The sequence below is a fragment of the Magallana gigas genome, chromosome 1 (assembly GCF_963853765.1).
Source record: "Magallana gigas chromosome 1, xbMagGiga1.1, whole genome shotgun sequence".
Taxonomy (NCBI): Eukaryota; Metazoa; Mollusca; class Bivalvia; order Ostreida; family Ostreidae; genus Magallana; species Magallana gigas.
The window spans coordinates 6,495,632-6,513,125 of record NC_088853.1 but is presented as its reverse complement, the minus strand read 5'-3'; the positions used below and the strand labels follow the sequence as shown (position 1 = coordinate 6,513,125).

At 34.4% G+C, this 17,494-nt stretch overlaps 1 protein-coding gene across 1 annotated transcript; it reads left to right on the top strand.

The window, feature by feature from the left end:
- Nucleotides 1-402: 402 nt before the first annotated feature.
- LOC117686817 (uncharacterized) lies at nt 403-15,954 on the top strand. The gene is made up of 6 exons (XM_066081832.1): nt 403-424; nt 4,456-4,512; nt 7,368-7,439; nt 10,545-12,240; nt 12,725-12,807; nt 14,433-15,954. Exons 4-5 carry the CDS (start codon nt 10,548-10,550, stop codon nt 12,781-12,783), a joined length of 1,752 nt encoding a protein of 583 aa, XP_065937904.1. The 5' UTR covers nt 403-424; nt 4,456-4,512; nt 7,368-7,439; nt 10,545-10,547; the 3' UTR covers nt 12,784-12,807; nt 14,433-15,954.
- The last annotated feature ends 1,540 nt before the right edge of the window (nt 15,955-17,494 follow it).

The following is a 17,494-nucleotide window of genomic DNA, read 5'->3' as shown; positions in this document are numbered from 1 at the left end:
GCAAACATTTCTGCAAAATATGTAGAAATACAGGATTGCTTTAGAAGTCATCCGTGGTCTCAAATCAATTTTTACCCCCCCCCCCCCCCACCCATCCCTCCACCCACCCCCTTACTTTAAAACATGTTTACTTCGAGTACATACATGTATACGTTAAGTAGTATAAAGATGAAATAAAGTAATAATGAAAACTAAGTTGACCGATTAATACATTTAAAACTAAATATTCGAACAGCTTTTTTCTATTTTTGAAAACCGGTAAATTCATTATCTGGGACCGAAACCATTTGGGGTCGAAATTGCTAGGTGGCGAAACGTCTAAGCATCGCTGTGACGTATGTCGAACGGACGATAGACCGATTTGGGAAGAGGAAAGGAAAGTTTATTTCTATCCGTTTAGATAATTGTTCCCCGTGAAAAAAAGGTTTGTCATATCATATATTCTACAATGTAGTCTACTCCTTCCATATATCATGCCAGTGACAATTTAGGTGAGATAAAACGCGATAGTTTTAAAAATCAACTATGTAAAATGGCTGACCCGAAAACAAACCTTCAAAATCGTGTCATTCATGTATATGTAAAGTGTTGAAGAAAAAACTGTTATAACTTAGTTTAGGTAAGGGAGGAGGGGGTAAGTTGTTTCAATCCAACAGCTCAATGTACCAGTCGTTTGTTCAGACACAGAACCCCACCCCCCCTTTTTTTTTAAATGTTTACTTGGAGTATATACGTTAAGTAATATAAAGATGAAATTAATTAATAATGAAAACTAAGTTGACCAGTTGACCGATTAAAACATTAAAAACTAAATATTAGAATAGCTTTTTTTTTTGGGGGGGGGTGGCATTTGTCTAAAACAAGTAAGTAACACTTTGTTTTCCTGTTGAAAGACCAACATTTTATGAGAAAACATTTATCAATGTCTTAATCGCTTACCAGAATTTGAAAAAAAAAAAAAATATAGTTATTGCCTCTTTAACATTTGTTACATGTAAGAATATCTATACTACATTTTGTCAATTAACTAAAAAATGCCTGCACCAGAGTAACTGCTTACAATTGTCCATAATGTCCATAAACTATAATTTTACCTGATAAGTAATTATTGTTGAATTAATTAAAACCTACTTTCATTTTCAATATTTTAAAACCAGCCTAAAATAGCAAAAATGAGAGTATGGTGGTGGACATGTTTTGGGGGATCCAAGCCAGTGGGAGTTGTATCAAATTATACACTTGCAATGATATCGAATGATTAAATGTAAAGAGTGAATATATTTACTGGGAATTTACTTAGAGTATACATAGAAGGTGATACTTGATATTATTGTTGCAAATATGTTTCCTTATATGAACCTGCAGAATAGCGAATCCTTTCAATAATGTGTGAACTTTTTTCATGACATCACAATGATAAAGGCACTTGCTTATCGTTTCACAGTTGCATCGTTAGCATACACTAGCGTCTTTTAATTTCATACATTTTAATACAGGAAAGATTGGTAGCAAACTTTTTACATTAATTTGTAAACAATGAACAGATTGTGTTCTACATCTATATGAATAAATCATGTGTACATAAAATAGGGAGGTTGAAAGGGGACTGGGCGATGAATGTTCATTAAAAAATGTTTTGTTTTTCCTAAACTGTTTTCCTATACTACAAATGATACACATCAATAGTGATCATTAAAAGAATGGTGAATATCATGAATATCGTAGGATGTTTTAATAAACTAATTTAATTAATTTAATACATTAATGTATTTGAATATATAATACTGAGAAGGAGGGGGCGGAACAATTGAACATTGAAACAAATAATCGACATCATTCTAATTTGATAGAGAAAATTTGTAGGAATACAAAATTAAATGAATTGGCCTACTATGTGCTTTAATAAAAAATCATATATTTATGCATACATATAATATTCTTTAGATTGAAGTGTGAACCTAAACATTATTTTTGTTCAGTCGATTACTTGAGTAACAGAAAGGCATAAGGCCTGATAAAAAAAATTGTTTGTTTCCGCTTTCCCGACCGACCCTAGCTTTTACCCCCTGACTCAAAACTTGTTTTTTAAGGATTTTTGATGGAAAATCATTTATTTTCGTTTTTATCCAATTTGGAAAATAAAAATAATCAAAATTTTGGTCACAAAAATGCTTGAAGCAGTTACTCTTCTCAAATCAGTGTAACTTAAACGTTTTGTTTCAAAATGGCTGTATGTTTCCATGTGTTGTAGATTTTATTAATGCTCTCATCATTGGCAGAGGAAGGATCTGCTATATAATATCATTTTTGTGTTTTCTTAAGACCTGCTTAATAGTCAGGAATGATATTAAAAGTATTTCTCATTTTATACCATTTATACCTTACCAGTATCTAACCGGCATGTATGGATACTGCAATATTAAAGGGAAAAAACATACCGTATTTCACGGAATTTTGGTCGATACGGTTTATTGGGCGAAGGAGGCCGTTTTTAGCCATAATATAAAAAAAAGTATAAATAGGTCGACTTCGAAGAATTGGTCGAAAAATTACCGCTAGTTCTAATGAATAAATGGTTTAAACCAATAACGTTATCATATAGTAGCCTTTAATCTTATTTCACAGTTTTAAACAAAAGGGAAATAAAATGTATTTCTTGAAAACATCGTAAGAAAATGTCTGAAATTGCGTCTAAATTTTCAAACCAAATAATTCAGTACAGCCGGTTTTGATTTAAGATCGTTTTTTATTACTTCCCTGCCATGTGTACAAACTGGTGTTAACCGGGGGATAGTTACCTAGCCTGGAGGCATGCCTACGGTAGCACATGCCACCCTGTGTCTCTATGTGACTTTTTACTGTGTATATACACACGAGTCAACCTCTGATCTTATTGAAGCCTGCAGGCATGAGTAGCACGTGCCGAGAGTTCAACTGTGTATAAACAAAGTCAGCGCTACCCAGACTGATTTCAGAGACACCTGGCTAAAATTTCATCGAAAGTTTTATGTTGAATATACAGAAAAAAACTTGTTCATGTATTCTATTATGAAAACAAATTGTTTTTTTTTATTTCTACCCGACGATATTTCCCCCCGTAATTACCCTTTGTACGGTTCTCATTTTACTTTTACCACGCGAAATCGATTTCCTGTTTATCGTAAGCACACGATCAAAATGCATGACAGCATTTAATGATTCAGTCAGTGATCTAAGTAAGAAATGTAAGAAGAAATAAATCTATTTACATTTAATTTTGTTTAAATGATAAATTACTACAGTATATTGATTAAAATCCATACGATTTTTACACAGAAATTCAAGCAGTATTATAGTAAACACTCATGATTTTATTGGAGGGTTGCATAAATTTTTGCAAAATTCCAACCAAAAAAAAAAAAAAACATAAATTGGGCGAAGCGATGAATAGGGCGAGGTCCACATGTCAGGGGAAAAAAGTATCGACCTAAATTCCGTGAAATACGGTAGTTGAAAAAATAAAAATTTTTCGACCAACCGACCCTACCTTTTTTCATCATGAAAGAGTGAAAGCGGAAACAAACTAATTTTTTTGTTAGGCCTAAACCAGTGTTTTATTCAGAGCATTGTATACGTTGTATGCATGTATGTAAACCAAACCGGAATAGATTGTGGGACGTCAAAATAATTAATTTTCTTGGTTTTCAATACAAAAGAGTTCTACATCATGTCAGCCTCCCGTAAATACAATTTCTCACTTCAAACGTGCATTATAGCTTAATTATGTAGTTTATTTTCAAAACAGCATGACCATGTGTGATAATTTAAAACACTTTATTAATATAAATAAAATGCATTTTTGACTTTCCTTCCGCTTTAAGTATTGTACCTTGATATTTCAAATACTCGGATATCTCAAAGTCTTAAACAGTCCCATCTAGTTTGAGATAGCGAAGTTTGACTGTATTTTATACGAACTCTTTTAAAAACGGGCTAAAATACAGGCGTTATCAGTTTCAGAGAGCAGTAGTGATACGGAATCTGAAAACCACAGTGTGGTGATCCGGAAAATCAAACCAAACTCTGTAAAACTGACAGTATCAAGGAAGGAAAACTGATAGGTATATAATATGTATATATCATCCATTTTAGTTTAGATTTTTCATCCCTGCTCCTGTAAATATCCAGCCATGCAGTTGGTTTTTTATTTCAATTTTAAAGAAAAGGTTAAGAAAACAATTAAGAAAAGAATCAGACGCAATATATACAAAAAAAAATAAATAAATAAATAAAATTTGAAATATTAAGCATTGTATCATATTAATGTATATATTATTAAATATCACACTTGTGTGGGACATCATCAAGTATTAGAATGTAATAGTTGATGGTCTCCTTACAGGTTCTCTGTGTCTGACTGTTGACTGATAGGTTATACCAGTCTGTAGTATGTAACAATTGATGGTCTCTTTACAGGTTCCCAGGCTGTGTCTGGCTGTGCTGTTGACTGAGAGGTCAAAGAGAATATATGTGGTATAGTATTCATGTAATATCACCATGTTCATGTAGCTATACTATGTATTTTTAGGTCACCTGAGTCACTCAGGAGACCCATTGCTATCTCACGTTTGTCGTCGTGTGTCATTCATAGACATTTTAGTATACATCTTTTAAATGGGTATGAGGGCAGTAGTCATTGTGTTAGTCCTGGGGTAAGAACTGTTGCCCAAGACCATAGGCCGAGGTCAACATCAATTTCTTACCCAGGAACTGACAATATAACTATTGTCCACATTCCCATTTGATGATTGATGTGTTAGATTAGGAGAAACATATCCTTGTGGTAATTTCAGGGCTGGGGTATTGTCCAATTATCTGCCTGTGGGACAGTAAAAAATCAACCAAGGTTAAGGGAATAGCAAAGCATGGGACATAAGCCGGTAATTAACATGTATACATTGGTGGGTTCCCATTTTGCACAAATTTGAGGATTTAGGTGTGAATTATAGTCTGTTCTTTACATGGGGTAAAGACACAACTGCATTTTATCCATGTTTTATAACCACATTATAAAAAGTTACATTCTGTATTTCATAGGTGAATTGTAAATAAGAACATACTGAAGATATGTGTCACATTTGAAAAACAGTGTTTCAATCCAATCAGACAGAAGGCAAATCCTGTGTCGGCCCTCATTTCTATAACTAAGTTATGGTGATGTGTGTGTGGAGAGAGAGAGAGAGAGAGAGAGAGAGAGAGAGAGAGAGAATAAACATAGATTGAAGGTACATGTTTGAGAGTAAGCAGTAATTAATATAGTAAATGTAGATTTTTACGAGTTTGAGAAAAGGTTAATAAAGCAACTAAGAAAAAAATCAGACACTGTTTACATGGTTTGTTCCCGTTTTGCACACATTTGAAAATTAGGTATCGAAAAAATGTGTGCGAAACGGGAATTTTACCAGGAGAGTTAATTGCTTAATTGCTATAGTCTGTATCACAGTTCCAGTAAGGGCAATTGATAATAAAATAAATAAAACATATCTACTCGCAATTGATATTTACTTTTATTACATGTTACAATATAACTTGCATAAAAACACATTTTCATATAATTGACATCCATCTTCTTGAATTTAATTTCCGACTTCAATTTGGTCATGAACAATTTCATTAATTTATTTCAAACTATTGTATATGTAGTGCTTTTCTTTATCTTGCTGTCTATATGAAGTACATGTACATGTAACAAGGTTGAAGAGAAAATATATTTTAATGTTCAATTATTGCTTTTGCTGACATAAATGGAGGAAATGTGTTTGGTGAAAACGCTGCTAAATATTTTTCAGTTATGCTATGGCTTGAATAACTGAAGAAAATATACAAATTCTATGATGATAAATCGACAATTTTTCATGCTTCAAAAACTGTAAAGATATTTTCACAAAATCTATCAAATGTAGACCTACATGTAATTCATGCATGGTCAACCTTCTTCAGTTTGAAGTTTATCGAATCCATATTAAAATTATTATTTTAGTCGGAATTTTTTGTGCTACATGTATTTAGCTACTGATTTGAAAAACCAGAAAGTGACCCGCAATATATACTAAAGCGGTGGTGTCATAAGAACTACTGTCAAGTTGTAAAAAGAGACACGGAGTACCCCATGACTGTACGTGTAGTTTTCCCCTTCATCATTTGATTATACATCATACATATAATTATCCATTGAATCAGCTTCCAGTTGGCTTGGAACCAGAATTTTCCCTCAATATTCATTTAATTTTATATTTAAGATAAATGGACAAAAATGTAAAAGTAAAATCATCTAATCATTATTTTTCTTATCAGGGAGCAGAAATTAAAGACTAAAAATATCTTTATTTTATCAAATGAAATAAATGCATGGTGAGTTATTAGAAATCAGACATAAAACACAACAAAATATCTATATTCTTTTTGCTAATTCATTGTAAGGCACTGATAAAACACAGGTAAAAATCCAGGTAAATGCTTTGATTGGAAGCAGACTATAAATAATTGCTATCACAACATAAATCACACCTATTGTTCTATACCCAATTATCAAATGTGTGCAAAACGGGAACACACCGTTTACATAAATAAACCAAAAAATATGGATCAACATATAATTATACCCCTGCTTCAAAGGAGAGGGGGTATACTGTTTTACCCTTGTGTGTCTGTCCGTCTGTCTGTCTGTCTGTCTGTGTGTCCGTCCGTAACAAAAATTTCTGTCACATTTATCTCGGCAACAATTTATCACAGATGCTTGAAATTTTTACACAGTGTTTGTTAAGGCATGCCATATCAAGGGATATATTTTTGTACCAATCGAACGTCAACTTCCTGTTAAATGATGACTTTGCTTATTTTTTAACCAAAATTTTCAAACAATTTTCGTCAAAGATTTCTCAGCAACTATTTATCGCAGATGCTTGAAATTTTTACACAGTGTTTGTTTAGGCATGCCATATTATGGGATATATTTTTGTACCAATCAGACGTCAACTTATTGTTAAATGACGACTTTGTTTATTTTTAGCCAAAATTTTCAAACAAATTTTCCTCAAAGATTTCTCAGCAGCTATTAATTGCAGATGCTTGAAATTTTAACACACTATTTGTTTAGGCATGCCATATTATGGGAAATATTTCTGTACCAATCAGATGCCAGCTTTCTGTTAAATGTCGACTTTGCTTATTTTGCATATTTACATCAGAGCGGGGGTATCACTAGTGAGCATTGGCTCACAGATATCTTGTGAAGCATTGTATCATATAAATGTATGTAATATTAAATCCCGCAATTGCGCGGGATATCATCAAGTACTAGAATGTAACAGTTGATGGTCTCTTTACAGGTTCCCAGGTTGTTTCTGGCTGTGCTGTTGACTGAAAGATCAACGGGAGAATATATATGGTATAGTATACATGTAATAACACCATGTTCATGTAACTATACTATGTATTTTTAGGTCACCTGAGTCACTCAGGAGACCCATTGCTATCTCACGTTTGTCGTCGTGTGTCATTCATAGACATTTTAGTATACATCTCTTAAATGGGTATGAGGGCAGTATTCATTGTGTTAGTCCTGGGGTAAGAACTGATACTCGAGAGCATAGGCCGAGGTCAACATCAACTTCTTACCCAGGAACTGACAATATAACTATTGCCCACATTCCCATTTGATTATTGATGTGTTAGACGAGGAGAAACATACCTTTGTGGTAATATCAGGACTAATTTATCTAGGGGGGCAGTCAAAAATCAACCAGGGTTAAGGGAATAGCAAAGCATGGGACGTAAACCAGTAATTAACATGGTTACACTGGTGGGTTCCCATTTTGCATAAATTTGAGGACTAGGTGTGAATTGTATTTTAATAGCAATTAAAGAAAGTAATAATGAGAGAGAAAAAGAGAGAGAGAGATTACATGTCTAAGAAAAGATACATATGTTTAACAGAGTAAGTAAGTCAGAGAAAAGAGAGAGTGAGAGAGATATTACATGTCTGAGAGAATAAGTAAGATGCACATGTTTAAATGTATAAGTGTAAGTTTCAGAGAGAGAGAGAGAGAGAGTGAGCAAGCAAACAGACATGTTATACAGAGCAATAAATATTAAATGATAGATATGGAACAACAAGAGTAAGGGAGTAAGAGACAAACTTTAGTTGAGTTCATCTGAATGATGAGAAAAATAGATGCACATGTTTACAAGAGTAAGTCAGTGAGTAAGAAACAGAGACTACATGTCTGAGAGAATAAGTAAGATGTACATAATTACATGTATAAGAGTAAGTATCTGAGAGAGAGAGAGAGAGAGAGAGACTACATGTCTGAGAGAATAAGTAAGATGTACATAATTACATGTATAAGAGTAAGTATCTGAGAGAGAGAGAGAGAGAATACATGTCTGAGAGAATAAGATGTACATGTTTACATGTATAAGAGTTAGTCACAAGAGAGAGAGAGAGAGAGACTACATGTCTGAGAGAATAAGATGTACATGTTTACATGTATAAGATAAGATGTACATGTTTACATGTATAAGAGTTAGTAACAAGAGAGAGAGAGAGAGAGACTACATGTCTGAGAGAATAAGATGTACATGTTTACATGTACACGAGGAAGTCACAAGAGAGAGAGAGAGAGAGAGAGACTACATGTCTGAGAGAATAAGATGCACATGTTTACATGTACACGAGGATGTCACAAGAGAGAGAGAGAGAGAGACTACATGTCTGAGAGAATAAGATGTACATGTTTACATGTACACGAGGAAGTCACAAGAGAGAGAGAGAGAGAGAGAGAGACTACATGTCTGAGAGAATAAGATGTACATGTTTACATGTACACGAGGAAGTCACAAGAGAGAGAGAGAAAGATAACATGTCTGAGAGAATAAGTAAGATGCACATGTTTACATGTATAAGAGTAAGTCACGAGAGAGAGAGAGACAGAGAGAGATTACATGTCTGAGAGAATAAGTAAGATGCACATGTTTACATGTATAAGAGTAAGTATCTGAGAGAGAGAGAGAGAGAGAGGGAGAGAGAGAGAGAGAGAGACTACATGTCTGAGAGAATAAGTAAGATGCACATGTTTACATGTACACGAGGAAGTCAAGAGAGAGAGAGAGAGAGAAAGACTACATGTCTGAGAGAATAAGTAAGATGCACATGTTTACATGTATAAGAGTAAGTATCTGAGAGAGAGAGAGAGAGAAAAGAGAGACTACATGTCTGAGAGAATAAGTAAGATGCACATGTTTACATGTATAAGAGTAAGTATCTGAGAGAGAGAGAGGGAGAGAGAGAGAGAGAGAGACTACATGTCTGAGAGAATAAGTAAGATGCACATGTTTACATGTACACGAGGAAGTCACAAGAGAGAGAGAGAGAGAAGAAGAGAGAGAGAGAAGAGAGACTACATGTCTGAGAGAATAAGTAAGATGCACATGTTTACATGTATAAGAGTAAGTATCTGAGAGAGAGAGAGAGAGAGAGAGAGAGAGAGAGAGAGACTACATGTCTGAGAGAATAAGTATGATGCACATGTTTACATAAAAGATAAAAAGTGTTTACCGGTACATGTTTATTTATGAAAAAATGAGGGACAGAGGCTTAGAGAAAGAATGAGAGATAAGAAGTACTTGCTTAGCTTCAAAATTTTGAGATAGTAAATGAAGGAGTAATAATGTGTGAGAGAGAGAGATTACATGTCTAAGAGAAATAGAAAGATGCATATGTTTAACAGGGAGTAACTCAGAGAAAAAGAGAGAGAGAAATTACAATAGTAAGATGCACATGTTTATAAGAATAAGAAGAGAGAGAGATTACATCTTTGAGAGTAAGATATATTTAGTACATGTACATGTTTAATGGAGTGTGTCTGAAAGACAGAAATAGATAGAAAGAGAGAGCAAAAATACATGTTTAGAAGAGAAATCTGAGGAGACAGAGAAAAAGCATGTGTTAGGAAAAAAATCAGAGAGAGAGGAGGAATAAGATCTAAAGAGAGAGAGAGAGGAGGAATAAGAGAGAGAGAGAGAGAGCATGTTTAGTATTAAAATTATGAGAAACAGAGATTAAGAGAAAGAAATAGAAAGAGCAGGAATACATGTTAGGTAAATTGAGACAGTAAATACCCGGTAATTGAATTCAACTAAATTGAGACGTGTACTCTACATCTTATTTATTTTTCTCTCTCTGACTTCCTTTGCTAGATAATCATATAGTACACTTTCTCAATTATGTACACATCCAAGAGAGAGAAACAGAGAAAGAAATGTAGGGATAGAGAGAGAGAGAGGAGAGAGAGAGAGAGAGCACCTCTTTCTCACTCGGCAATCTGATGTTGTATTTTTCTACTGGTTGAGTGTCTCTATAATCAGAACCAGAATGATGGACCGTCAATTATCTTGGTAGAGAAAATATATTATTCCTTAAAAAACCCAAATATATTTCTTTTAAAATTTGACATTGAATCTATAAAACAATAATAATCCTAAAACTCTTTATTTTCATTCAACAGGTTATGACCCAGACCGCCCACATCATGGACACGGCAAGTTCCCAATACATCACAGCAAGCTCCCCATACCGAGTACATCTGTGTTCTAAGTGTCCGGGGGACACAGCGTACTATTGTGTATCGTGTCCATGTGATCTGTGTCCCCAGTGTAAAGAGAACCATGTAAAAGATCTCCAAACAATAGACCATGATGTTGTGTCACACCGCGATAAAATCAACTACATCCCAACACAACAGATCTGTGTGAGACATCCTAGCCATGTTTATACAAAGTACTGTGAACCTTGTCAAGTTCCTGCCTGTAATAATTGCCAAACACATAGAAAACACACTCAGATAGATGTTATAACAGCCTATAAAACAAAGCGACAACAACACAGAGGAACCATTCACACCATCAGAAGTGAGGCTCTCTTTTACAGACCTGTTCTCCTGACAGGAATCAAAGCTGATGTCAAAACCTGTCACACAGAATTCTCCCCCCTTCAATCAGAGATGTTAACAAAGGCCGAGAACCTGAAGGGTCTCATTGACAAAGTGGTATATGATCTATTGAACAATGTGTTTTGTTATTTTGATTTCAAACACAGATGTAAAAAACAGAAGATAGAAATGATCAGACATATTGTCAGACTAAGGAGATATGAACACAGATATGTACAGCCAGCATTCACATTCAGTGCGCTACAATTCCTCTCCTTCACAAAGACAGCCCTCCCCCAGATACATCTTACACTCCACACCAGCCAGCTCTCCATGACTGAGTCACTCAACAAGGAGGATGTGATGGAGTCACTGAGTGCAATCCAAATCACAGAGAGAGGAAACCGACGCGTAGGAAACCAGTGTCTGCTGAAACTGACGTCTGGTGCTGAGCTCCATCAATCTCTCACAGTGACAGGTGTTGATGGTTGTGAACACATTTCCTGTGTGACATCAGACCGGGTCTGGGTCAGTGATGAAAACAATCTCATGTTGACAGACACAACAGGTGTCCCTCTACATCGTGTGGAGGATTCATGTAGTGAATTATATATAGGATCACACACAGTGAACAGTGAGAGTGAACTGATTTATATAGATAGGAAATATAACATCAACAAACTGTCAAAGGATATGAAAACAACCACCACATTTACAGAGAGAACAGACTCTACATGGTGGCCACAGTGTGTGTACTGGTCCCCGTCCACTGGGGATCTACTGGTCGGGATGTATAACATTGATACAAAGACAGGCAAGGTAACCCGGTACAACCAGAGTGGACAACTCACACAAACCATACAGTACCACAACACAGGACGGGGACTGTATGGTGATCCTATCTATATAACAGAGAACAACAATGGGGATGTCGTGGTGTCTGACTGTATGTCTGATGCTGTAGTGGTGACAGAGCGTGGAGGAAGACATCGTTTCTCCTACAAAGGACATCCATCAGGATCAGGACTACGGCCATTAGGAATCTGTACTGACGCGCTGTCACACATCCTGGTGTGTGATCTCAGTACCAAAACAGTACAGATGATAAATAAGGACGGTCAGTTCCTGTCACATCTACTGACAATATCACAAGAGATGGTTTCACCATACAGCCTGAGTTATGATGTCAACACTCACCGTCTCTGGGTCGGATCAGGGTACAACAACAAGGTGTGTGTCTACAGGTATATCACCAGACAGGACGCTCTGACAGGTAAGTCTGAGTCATTATCATTCACATTAATTAGATATAGATAACTAAGACACACAGTCCGTGTTAATTATCAGTCAATAAGATACATGTAAGACATGTTTATCTGTGTGATTGTTTGTCAATATAAACAACTCATTGTTACAGGGTTAGCTGTATCTACCAGTCATTGGGATTCAGTGTTTATCTAAAATATACAGAAATTAGATACATTATTTTATTAATTAAATGTACAGTTACATGTCATTGTATTTAGTGAATAGAATTAGCAGGTTGCTGTATTTAAATATGAAATATATAGAGTGACGCATGTATTTGTAATCAGTTGTTTTGTGACATAATAAATGACTCAATGCAATTATTTAGATAAATATTAAAGCAAGTGTCATGGTAATCAGGTTAAAGTTTTAATTTGTAGATGTAGCTCTATCATTACATAATGTTTATGTAATTAATTAATTAACAGCTAATTAATGTCTTGTTGTAGATGAACACAGACCCCGTCCTGATGAAGACGTCATGTCCAGCTCAACACCAGCCGTATAATGGAGATAGCTGGGATATTGACAGGTTGTAAATGTTTCTGTACAAATCTAGTCTGCTCTCAAAACCACACATGTTGTTTGTCACTTTGTTCAACATCTGCAGCTGAAATTGAGCTGTGTACAATTCACATGGACTGTAATACTGACTCCTGTTTATTTCACACTTTGTGATCATCCAAACATGGCTGTCTGTTGCTGAGTGAGAAACACCATGTTATACAAGTTTTATTTTCTGAATGTGGAATATTATAAAACAAATATCCACATGAAGTCTATAATATTAAACTGAACAATTATAAATTGTAAATGTCAGATCATTATCAATTCGAAAATGTATCTTTGTTTTGCTAATTGTGCCATTATTATACCATTTATCATGTTTAATATGAAACTTTTAAGGTATTTAGGACACAATGTGTGGATGTGCTAATTACTAGGAAGTTCCAATTCATTTATCTTTCTAGGAATTTTAGCCCCATTGAACTTAGAATTTTGTCCAAATGTTGAATTTAGCAATGATTTTTTTTGTAGGTAGTTAGAACACAATGTGTTGATTTGCACATTTCTAGGAAATTTTAATTACAATGTTTTGTCTTCAAATTTTGAACCATTAGAGTTTAGTATGTTGCTGTTTATGACAAATGATTAAATATATGCATAATTGCAGAAAGTTTTGATCTGATGATGTTTTGCTAGTAATGCCCTTTATCATTTTTAGCTAACTGAGCTGAAAGCTCAAGTGAGCCTTTCTGATCACATTTTGTCTGTCGTCTGTCTGTTTGTTTGTCTGTCCTCTGTCTGTCAACTTTTCACATTTTCAACATCTCCCCCAGAACTACTGGGTCAATTTCAACCAAACTTGGCACAAAGCACCCTTAGGCAAAGAAGATTCAAAGTTGTGAAAATTAGGAAACGTGCCCCTTTTCAAGGGGAGATAATAAGGATTTATGTATCCCAACCTGAGAGAAATTCAAAGCCACCCTCCCATCCCTTTAATTGAGGTGGTATGGAACATCTGTCAATAATAATGTGGATTAAAGTACATTACTATTGAAATACTTTCATTGGACAATGGTTTAGAATTTTCTTTCACAATATTTTACCAAAAAATATGTTTTAGAAAATTTTGGAAAAGTAATAAATTTTTCAAACCCGACTCGAACTCGTGACTTACAGGTCAGTAGTGAGCGCTCTAACCCACTGCACTACGCTGTAAGGTAACAATGATGGGAAAGAAACTACCGGTATTTATAAAATTATACTTGAGTTATTGTTTATTTCGATAAATAATATGACACAACATAAAGGTGTCCCATACCACCTTACATGTAAAGAATGAATTTTATCAAAATTTTGATTTATTATATTAATTTAACAATTTTTTCAAAAAGCGGTCCCCATACAATTTGCATCAGTTGCAATCAGCCAGTACCAGAATTACATGCTTCCAGATTTACTTTTTTGCGCACTGCGTCAGAAAGTGGTGTAGAATGCCACCTTAATGCATACTCTGCCATACATGATGTGTAGCGTTGTCAAGTAATGGGAGAACATGGAGTATTTGAGCTTGCTTACTTTTTCTTTCCTTCTTGTCCAAGTATTTGGTATTAATCATTTAATACAATAATAAATTATTTTTGTTTCTTGCAGACAAGCTGCTTTTCAAACGCCTTCAGGGGGAGACAGAAGAAAACCTTCCAGGATTATCCATAATTCCAATGGAGTTACAGAAGCCAAATAATTACCGATCATCAACGGACTTTGTGTTCTGTGCGTGAACTGTACATAAACAACGTTTCATGAATGGACTCTGTATCTGTGTAGGTGAACAAAAATAACGCGTCATCAATGGACACTGTTGCTGTGTAGGTGAACTCTGCACAAAAACAACGCGTCATCAATGGTCTCTGTGTACGTGAAATCTGCACAAAAATAATGCGTCAACAATAGACTCTGTATCTGTATAGGTGAAATCTGCATGTATAACATGTCATCAATAGACTCTGTATCTGTGTGTGTGAACTCTACATATATAACACGTAACAATAGACTCTGTGTTTTGTGTATACGTACCTAAACTCTTTATGAATAAGGCATCATCAATGGAATCGGGTTTTTTTTTGTGTACGTGAACTCTACTGTAATTTGTTATACGTTTTTTTTTATCAATTTTATCTTAGTGTAAATTTTGTCAGTATATAATATGTTTTACATATCTAAGCTCCTGAAATTTCTGGTATCATTTGGTACTAAGAAGGAGATGTCCATTACAATTGTAGCCAATGTGTCACATATTGTTTTGTTTTTTTAGTTTTGATTTTTACACAAATAATCTTGTATGTTGAAGTAAACATTATTTTCAAAGGGGAATAACTCAAAATTTGTATTTTTCAGTCAGGATGAAAAAACAGTTATTCCCCTTGAGAATGAGAAATGAATTTGATGGTGTTTATCCCTGACAGTTTTATTGGTAGGATTGAATATCAGTTAATGTATTTTTACATTATATCGTGATCATTTGGAAAGAAGTGATCTGATAAGCTCTTGTAAGAATTTGATAAGTTTTAGATGGTTTTTATACAATGTTATTTAGTTTTAATTTCAATATATTAATAGTTGATGTTAGTTTAATTCATTAAGTTTGAGCTGTACATGTGTAACAATTGGTGCATCATGATGACCCAATTAGAATTATGGTAGTTTATGGTGAAACTATTTTAGAACATATCTATTGGGAAAAAAAACCAAACTTGTGTTTTAGAAATGATGTACCATTAATCATACCAGGAGTCATTTACTCATGTATATATCAATGTGAAAGTAGGTCATGGTGACCTAAATTTATATTTAGCATGTTGTTAATCCTATGTGTTTGTTAATGATGTTTAAGCACATTTCTCACACTCTGTATCTCTGTTGACCAGATAGATAGGACAACTCATGTTAATGTCATTTATTTGGAGAAATATTGTATGTAAGTTTAAGCGTGATTATTTGTTTGGTGTTTACCCATACAATGAACGTGATGAAATACATTTATAACGTATATATAGTATTATGTTTATTTTTATTGTGTTTACGCTTACCATGAAAAACATAATACTTATATAAATATGATGTTATGGGAAATGTAGCGAGCTGTAGATAAACAATAAACTTAAAGAGACATGTCTATATTGTTTGTCTTTTTTCATAGTCAGGCAGTACTGTAATACATGGTACAAAATGAGGACATAGATTAATCAGACAGAGTTCACCTTTGTTAACAGTTCAACGTATTCAGACAATACTGTAACTTTAGGTACAAGAACTAGAACATTAGTTATTGAGGTGAACCATCTCAAGTTAAGTGTAACAATGTCCTTTTGAATTCATAATGATATGTTTTAAATACTCAACAATAAATTAAAAATAATGATTTCCTTCCAAGTACCCAGAGTCCGTTAAACCATTTTATTCTGACAGCTTGGTTTATCCTTGAGCAGTATTATAAACACTGTTTTTATACTGTAGTTTTTTTTAGCTCACCTGAACAAAAGGTTCGAGGGAGCTTTACTGATCACCTGTTGTCTGGCGTCCGTCCGTCTGTCTGTAAACTTTTTACATTTTGAACTTTGTCTCTAAAACCACCGGGCCAAATTTAACCAAACTTAATAAAAAGTATTCTTATGGAAAGGAGATTTTAAATTGTGAAAAAAAGCGCGCAGCCCTCTTCCAAAGAGGGATAATTAAGAAACAGTGAGTATAGGGTGTGTGTCCTTAAAAATCTTCTTCTCAAGAACAACTGCACGAGAAATGCCAAAATTCACACAAAAGCTTGCTTATATAGTGAAGATTCTAAATTATAAAAATCATGACCCTCAGACCTAATATAAACTGGGGTTTCAGTCGCGGTTCAAAGTTTAACATAGAAACACGTAGAAAAGATATTGTTTAAAAATCTTCTCGAGAACCACAACAACAGAAATGCCAAAATTTACACCAAAAATAGTTTCCATAGAAAAGATTCTAAAATGTAAAAATCATGACATTCGGACCAAAACTGCACCAGAAAAGCCAATATTTACACCAAAGCCTGTTTATATAGTGAAGATTCTAAAATATAAAAATTGTGACCCTCGGACCAAACCCCAGGCGGGGTTCAAATTTTGATTTAGAAATACATAGGAAAATGTTTAAATATTTTCCTCTGAACCACTGCACCAGAAATACCAATATTTACTCAAAAGTTGTTAATATAGTGAAGATTCAAAATAGGCCTACTTTAAATTGTGACCCTCAGACCAAAGCTGAGGCCCGAGGCGGGGTTCAAAGTTTGGCATAGAAATACATAGGAAAATATTAAAAATTGTCCTCTCAAAAACCACTGCACCAGAAACGCCAATATTTACACCAAAGCCTGTTTTTACAGTAAAGATTCTAAATTGTAAAAATCGTTTAAATCTTCTTCTCAAGAACCACTGCACCAGAAATGCCAATATTTACTCAGAAGCTTGTTTATACAGTGAACAAATTGGGGTCTGAGGCGGGATTCAATGTTTAACGTATATCTTTAAAAATCTTCTTCTGAAGAACTATAATGCTTCAATTTGTGAGATTACTTTGCAGGCTTCCTTAAATAATGTAATCAATAAAGGCCTTTATCGTCGTTTTAAAAAATGTGTATCATATGTACATTTAAAAAAGTAAAGGGACGACACTCGCCATCTTAG

Bases quoted from the DNA above. Each gene is read 5' to 3' on its own strand.
- LOC117686817 (XM_066081832.1), top strand. From the start codon at position 10,548: ATGACCCAGACCGCCCACATCATGGACACGGCAAGTTCCCAATACATC. The intron at 12,241-12,724 runs GTAAGTCTGAGT...GTCTTGTTGTAG, and splicing joins CAGACAGGACGCTCTGACAG to ATGAACACAGACCCCGTCCT.